Below are 7,818 nucleotides of genomic sequence, written 5' to 3'. Positions count from 1 at the left end.
AAGCGTGAAAACAAGAAAACCTTAACCATAGGAAAGCAACAACTTTAGCGGCTTAATTTGCAAAGCACAAAGAGTGATAAAATAATCAGAGTATTGAACAAGTTGCAATGAAATCTTATTCGCACAGCGTTTTTGTGGGAAATTTTCCCACAAGTAAACTTCCTGCGCAAAATTTGATCGATCATAAAAAATTATTTGTTACGAATGGCTCAGGATAAACAGACAAATTAAAAATCCAAATTACTCAGAAGACATAAGACTATAAAATCGTACAGTTTTTTCTCTCCCCATATTGCCAGCAGAAAGATGTAAACTTTGACCAAGAAAAAGGGGCCGCAGTTAAACACCCTGTGCTATATTTTTGCTTCATTTTTTCGTTTCTCTTATTAGTTAAATTTTGTCCAACAATGCAGCTATGGCCCGATACAAAAAAAATTTAAATTGCATAACCTACTTAGAAAATATTCGAAGTCAAAAGTATTAGAATACTCATTTAAACTATGCGTTAAATTTGCCGCATATTGTTTGTTTTTTTCAAGTTTTCATATGATATGAAACAAACTTTCAATAGAATTTCGCTTCCAAAATGTCGAAGCAAATAAATAAAACGAAAGCCAAAATATGAAGTAAGTGGTAGGGGCAGAAAAGTTTAAATTTTGCTCTTCCCTTTTTATTCATTTGCATAGACGGTCTCTGCTTAAAATGAAGTCATAATTGTTATGCCGAATTTTTCCAAAATTTTGAAGTTTATAAGATATCTATTTAGTGTGAAATAGTGCAAATGTAAGTGTTATTTTTCTGGATTGATTTGAGTGATAACGAAATATTCCAACTGATGGCTTTCCATTTTAAAAATTAAAATCTGCTACTCATTTTTCTCTAACTCGGAGATAACCTGAATTGAAAGAACTTCTATTCGCTTCCATCGCCAAATTTTCTTCAAATTTCTGATTATATAAAACCTTTTATGGAAAAAATTAGTGCTTTCAAAGGAATTTATGAAAGTTTTAACTTGTTCTGTTTGAAAACAATCTGAACAATGTTTATTTCTACTAGCAAAACCAAAAACAATATCAAACAAAATATTCCAACAATGATTGGTAGCAAATATGAAAATACTAAGCATTTTTTTGCAAAATTTATTCATAGTGGTAGCTTTATCTGTAATGTAGATATTTTTCAATTAATGTAAGAAAAATAATTCTAGTATTTACGAGTTTTTAAATGTTTTACTTCAATTGTACTTGACTATTTATAAGAGCTTTGGAACCTACTGACTTTATTTATATACCACAACCATGCTGATACAACAATTAATTATTCAAACGTTATTATAATTATTCACATTAGTCGTTTGTTCAATTCATAGCAGCGGAAAATTATAAATTAATAATTTAGATGCTGTGGAATCATATTGGAAAAATAATGTATTTATGGAAAACAACACTATTTAAGAAATAATTACAGCTTTCAAGAACTTTTAGAAGAATTAGATAAATTTTATTGCTGCAGTTTATTTAAATTTACCATTTTTTAAGTAAAGACGGAAGACGGAAGGCGAATTAGGCGCGCAAAATACTTTATCGCGCTAATTATCAGCAAGATGTGATTGAAGTCAACTAAAATTTTGCTATTCAAACAATCTCTTGACCTTAAAAATTCCCGAAAAATCGGAATTATTTATTGTCATTTTCTGATTCTTTAAGTAAAACATTTTGAAAAATATCAAATACTTCGATGAACAAGAGAATTGGAAAATAACTGTATATGTAAACTATGACTTTTTGGGACAAATAATATGATGGTCAATGGCCAAATGATGTGGCTGAAAATGGCCAAATTAGGAGACCACTATGTAGGATCATCGCCCAAAATATTTCTTTCGACGGTATTACATTCTGAGATTTGAGAAAAGCTTCAGAAAAAGTTTAATATTCATTGTTGACTACATACAATGTTTCGTGTAACACAAATTTGGAAATATCTGGGTCAAATCTACAATATAATGTAAGTAGTTCGTACAGTTTTGTCTTCCAGTTCGCATTTTCATTTCAATACCCCGCAAGCACTTGTAGGTACTCGTTAGTACTCAGTAAGTAGGCAGTGCTCGGTAGAATCACGCCTCGTAATCCGATTGGCTGAGAATAAAACATTCTTGCATTAACAACGGTTGAGCACTGTTGATGGGAAACTTTTCACGGCGCTCTTTGATATTCCTGCCAACCATAAATCTTCTAAATCTGCACCAACAAAACGGTCTATTGATTTTAACACTAATTGCGAATGGTTGGCGCAAAGTTTTCCATTTGTACGCCAATCCATGATTTTAATGTTTTTCAACAAATAGTACAAATTGCATTTTCTTCTTAGTAATTCACAATGTTTTCTTGGACTAATGACGCAGACAGGTCCATGGAAAAGACATTCTTTTGGTCTAGTGTGATTTATTATAATTTGAGCGGCAGGATCAAGGATTAGCGTTGATAAAGTTAAAAGCTGTTTAAAAACCCCTTGGTGCTTATAAACCGCATCCATCGAAACAATAATTCAAGTTGTGGGTTGCTATTGTGTTGTTTAGCTATACATTGTCTGATCGTCAGATCGTCTTTGTGAGAATCGTGTGTACTTGGCCCAAAGGAAAATGACACTATGACAGGCTCGTATTGTTCGCTTTAGTCTTTGAAAAAAATTACCAACCGATCAGACAGATTGGTATGCAAAAGAGATGTTTCAGGGGCTTTTTTCTAAATTATAAACTTAATTATAAGTCGACATATGCTATCACTTCCAGCATGTGTCTTGCAGTTTTCTGTTTTGTCTTTGGATTCGAATTGAAAATACTTGCATTACAAATCAAAGCTTTTATTAACCGACTCTACTTACAACAGTAATATACATTAATGACTTTGTTAAGTTTCAACTTTGTGCAAACACCGCACTACTTGCTTCTAAATATATTAAACATCTCAGAAATGGAAACAGTGCTCGAACAAAATCAATTTATTTTCTTCTCTGGAACAACATCGGATATCCATTTAAGATAAGCGTCATTCCCATTGGTAATTGGAACCGCTATAACTTCGCAAACCTGATAAGGGTGATTTGCTTTCACATACGCCGTTAGCTCATCTACTTTTGAAGTTCTAGTTTTCATCATCATTAGGGCTTCTGAGTCCTCGTTAATTTTATTTTCCCACTCATAAATCGATGTTACTTTAGGAATAATATTAGCGCAGGCTGCCAACTTTTCCTTCACCTAGAATTTGGATTCGTTTATGAAAATTAACTAACCGAAATTAAACGTAGGTAGCTTAAAGAAACCCACTTGTAACTTCAATAAATTATACGCCGCGTCATTTTTGCATTTGCGTCCACCCAATTCCCTACTTTCTTACCAAACTTTCATAGACATCTACATAGATAATAGAATTCATCAATTATTACATAATTATCTCGACTATTTAGAACTATTTGTCAATATTTCATATAACATTTTTCGGACAACATTTTAAATTTTCTTCATGCCCTGTTGATATTGTTGATTATTCAAGATTAAGCATAGAAATTCATATTTAAAGTAATTACATCATCTCTGAAATTTTCTTCAATCGGCCTCTGAACAATACAGGGTGTCTCACGGTCATCATCCATTAGAGCTTTTCGGGAAGTAATGTGATTTGAACTCCGCAAATTTGGATAATGGGATTTTCGGAGACGCTGTTTTCAGATGAAACAACAGCGACATTATGCGAATTCCGGTTATACCAGAAGTTGCCTGAAACCTTCTTATTTTAAATGAAACACCCAAATGCCTGTGTGCTTTAGTGTGGGAGATACGAATTTTTAAGTAAGCGGGCACAATTGACTACACCATCAGGTTAAGGATGGATTTTTCTGAAACTTTTCACGTCTGTAGGATCAAGTGTCTACTAAAGATGGTAAAAGAAGCAACTGTTTGTCTGCTTTAGCCCGGGAGTTGTGTTTTAAGTAAGCGAGCGCAAATAATTTGTATCCAAAAATTCAGGTTCAGGACCTGCGTACAATTTTCAATCAAATGTTCCAAAATACATTAATACATTATCTATTCGCGCTCAAATGCATCTAAAGTTTGCTTAAAGTGATAACAATTCCAAATATTTTTCGACATTTAAATGTATCTGGCGTTTATATAAAGTGTGACTTCAAAAGGTTTTTGGCTTAAAAATTGGATATCCGGCCTTTAAACCCTCATAACATTCGAATTTTCTAACCGAGTTTAGTTTTCTCAACCGTAATTTTCAGAGAACATCAACGCATTTGTATTTTGTTTCAAGAAACTGCGATTTTCGTATCTAAAAACGTTTCTTTGGCACTTGAATCCACCTCAAGTTGGCTAAATTGTAAAATATAAACTTTTTTGCTTGACTATTAAACCGTAATAAATCTTACGCTTCTAAAGTTGGATTTACACAATTTTTAGGTTTTAGAGCATCGCCCGAAATCCGCCTTTAAACTGAGAGGGTTTAGACGAAAACGGGACTAAAAAAATAATTTGAATCTTTCTTTACTTTTCAAGTAATTCGTTTAATTCTCGGAAGTCGGATTTAGCGACAATTAGGTAGGTACCAGGAGTTAAAGAAACGATTTTGTACTATAATTAGCAAAAAATCCCCGTTTGTCCTCTGCTAATTAAGGAACAAATGGCACTTTTAAAAATTGCAAAATGCAATTCGTAGAAATTCGCAAATAAGTTGGCGTTTCAAACAATTGTTATCTTTCAGAGAAACGATTTTGAACTGAGCAAAAGGGCAAAATATCAACGATTGACCTGTGCGGTTGAGCTGCAAATGGGATTTGAAGTAACCTATAAAAACACCCATATTTCTCTTTTTAAATTCGAAAAAACGATTTTCAGTTGTCAGATCCACGTTTAAACTGCGCTGGTTTAGGCGCAAATAGGTCTTGAAAGAACAATAAAAAAACTCACACTTACAACAAAAAGTCGAATTTGTGGAAAACTGTTAGGCAATAATTTTGCACTAAAAATGGCAAAAAATCCACATTCAAAATTTGCAGGTTTAGGTACAGATGGGATTTAGAAAGAAATAATGAAAAATTGACATTTCCTTTCTGTTTCGTATAAAATAGCAAAAAAAGGAATTTTGGCTAATTATTTAAAATAGGGCAGAAATACCGATTGGGTCGATAGCTTTTTTATGTAGGAAATAAAATTAAGCGACAAAATTCATAAACCGACAGCTTTGTCCACTTTACGTTCAATTGGTTAAATTGTCGATACTTAGATTATAAAAAATAAATTAGTCGGTAAAATAAAATCATGTCTTCTTCATATAGTGATTGTGTCAGTTATTATTTAAATTTAGGAGGATCAAAATGTTTCAATCTGAATGTGGTTCTGTTTTGCGTAGCTCCAAAAATCAATTTACAATAACAAAAACAATTATAGAGCCAAAAGCTGGAAGTTGCAATATCGGACAATATACCATTAAATCAGATTTGCAACCGCAAACACAATGCAATGTTAAGCAACAAATCCAAAACGAATAAAAAATATTTCTACTAGATATTCTACTAGCTAACTTTTTATAAATAGTGTAAGAGAGCCGTTAATTAGGTGCGATAATTAAAAAAATACTAAGTTTCGGTAACGCGTTACAAATCACACCAAAGCCTATCGACAGAGCGAAAAAACGAAATATTTTATTTGTGGGATTCTTTGAAATTTACATTTATTTATCAATTATAGGGTGAACAAATTCTAAAATATAAAATCTAATTCAATTTAATTTGTTATATAATCTTTAGTAATTGTTTTCAGTTTTTAAATTGAAAATAAGTTAAATTCAGCGGTCCATAAATGAATAACGCAAATTAAAATTGAGATTAACGATTTATGAAATAGAACATGGTTCAAAAACACCACAAAAAACAAATTAAGAATCTAGAAGGACTAATCCGATTATCCGATATGAAAAATCCGATTTTTTATGGTCAGTATTAGAGAGCAAAATATTCTAGAATAAAGTGTTTTGATAACTTTACTTCGCTTATAGTCAAATCTACACGTTAATAAAATATTTCGTGTAATATTTATTGCCAAAATTGCCAACCACCATTTCTGAAGTAATAATTGAAAAATAATATTTACCAGTCCATGGGCGATTTTTTTAGCAACGTCTTCATTTGGTGTTGTTACATATACAGCGGAATATTGACTGGATTGATTCGTGGCATTAATCTCACTCGACATTATTTCCGATGCAATACAATAAGTTCGTCTGGTAACTCTGAAACACAAAAAAAATTTGCATAATTTTTTTCATTTCATAAATGCGTACAAAAGAGAAATAGAAAGGATTTTAGCATTTATTAAATATATGTATTTTATTTTAAATATAAAATTTCTTTGAAATATACAGAATGAGAAGAGATAAAAACTATGAACTACACATGTTTTCAAATCGACACTTCTTTTGATATCAGTGATAAAATATCCTCTAAAAGCAGCAAATCATCTAAAAGCAGCGGAAGTCAATTTCAACTTTCTTCTCACCTGAGCTTGTTCTGATTTTTCAACAATATCTCCGAGGAACCTCTAAATGCTATTAAATTCATTAATGTTCTAATTGTAAAACATTGTTTTTGTTTACATTAACTGAAATTAAACGTATCCTTTGTGCTTTTTATGTATAATTTTGAAAAAACTCAAGCCAGTTGCCCTGTTAGCAATTAAGAAAAAGTTTACTTTTATTCGAAACTAATTAGTTATTTCCGAAAGTAACATTACAACAAGCATTATCTCACCATTATAGCAAGAAAATTCGTAACAGTATCATATATAAGTAAAATATTATGTTTTAATTTTGCATGTGCGGTTATGCTAATGCCAAGGTATATTGAGCCGAGCCGTGCATGAGTAGAGTATCAAAGCTTCGTAAAATTAATTTTTAGGAAATTTTTAGAAAATTATTAAAAAATCGTTTGACATTATTTACATTGCCACTACCCCATTCTGCAAATATTTCATTAAATTTATATGTAATCTAGTGTTTGAAACGTAAAACCCAAAACGTACATAGTAAACTAATAGAGATTCACACCTTAAATACGAACTTTTGCTGATGAATATTTTGCGGCCCTTTCAGCAAATTTTCATTCGCCGAATCGTCGTTATGAAGAAAATGCAAAGATCCGTTTCTTCAGTAGACGGCTTTGGCGGTAAATAAAATTATTATTTTCAAAATGATGAACAAACTAAACATTTACGTTTAGAATAACGTAAATAATCAATCGTTTCATTGATACTTTTTAAAAATATCGTCATTGCGGTTTATTAGAGTCGCATCGCAATCACAATTTCGAACGGAGTAACTTAAATTTTTTTTTTTAAACTGTCGAAAATGTATTATACCCCACAAACTCATCCTTTCTGAAATGAACAACTGCATCATAAATAACAAAATTCCGAAAACATGGAAAAGTGGTGTAGTAATTCCTATACCTAAAAATGGACGAGACAATACACAAATGGAAAACTACAGACCTATTACATTACTCCCGGTGCTGAGCAAAGTTTTGGAACACATACTACAGCAGAGACTTGAAGAACTGATCGGAAAACATGTACCAACCTACCAATTTGGCTTTAAACAATATCACTCGACTATTCATCCGTTATTTATTTTGACCAACAACATACAAACAACTCACCTAATTGACGGAAAGTCGGCATGTCTACTCATGGACATCAACAAGGCTTTTGATAGTGTCTGGCATAGGGGCTTACTATACAAACTATACAAACTCCACACACCACCA

At 31.8% G+C, this 7,818-nt stretch overlaps 1 protein-coding gene across 1 annotated transcript in view; it reads right to left on the bottom strand.

Moving 5' to 3' along the window:
- Positions 1-2,846: 2,846 nt before the first annotated feature.
- The window catches only part of LOC109538953 (protein CutA homolog), a gene marked incomplete in the record, with an annotated part of 7,347 nt that continues 2,375 nt past the window's right edge, over positions 2,847-7,818 (bottom strand). The window contains 3 exon segments of the mRNA XM_048664146.1: positions 2,847-3,256; positions 6,149-6,287; positions 7,711-7,818. Of these exon segments, the coding sequence (XP_048520103.1) occupies positions 2,996-3,256; positions 6,149-6,287; positions 7,711-7,818 (508 nt within the window).

Source organism: Dendroctonus ponderosae, unplaced genomic scaffold (assembly GCF_020466585.1).
Source record: "Dendroctonus ponderosae isolate FM_Combo_2020 unplaced genomic scaffold, Dpon_F_20191213v2 Dpon_F_20191213_2, whole genome shotgun sequence".
Taxonomy (NCBI): Eukaryota; Metazoa; Arthropoda; class Insecta; order Coleoptera; family Curculionidae; genus Dendroctonus; species Dendroctonus ponderosae.
The sequence above is the reverse complement of the archived record's forward strand: the minus strand, read 5'-3'. Positions and strand labels throughout refer to the sequence as shown.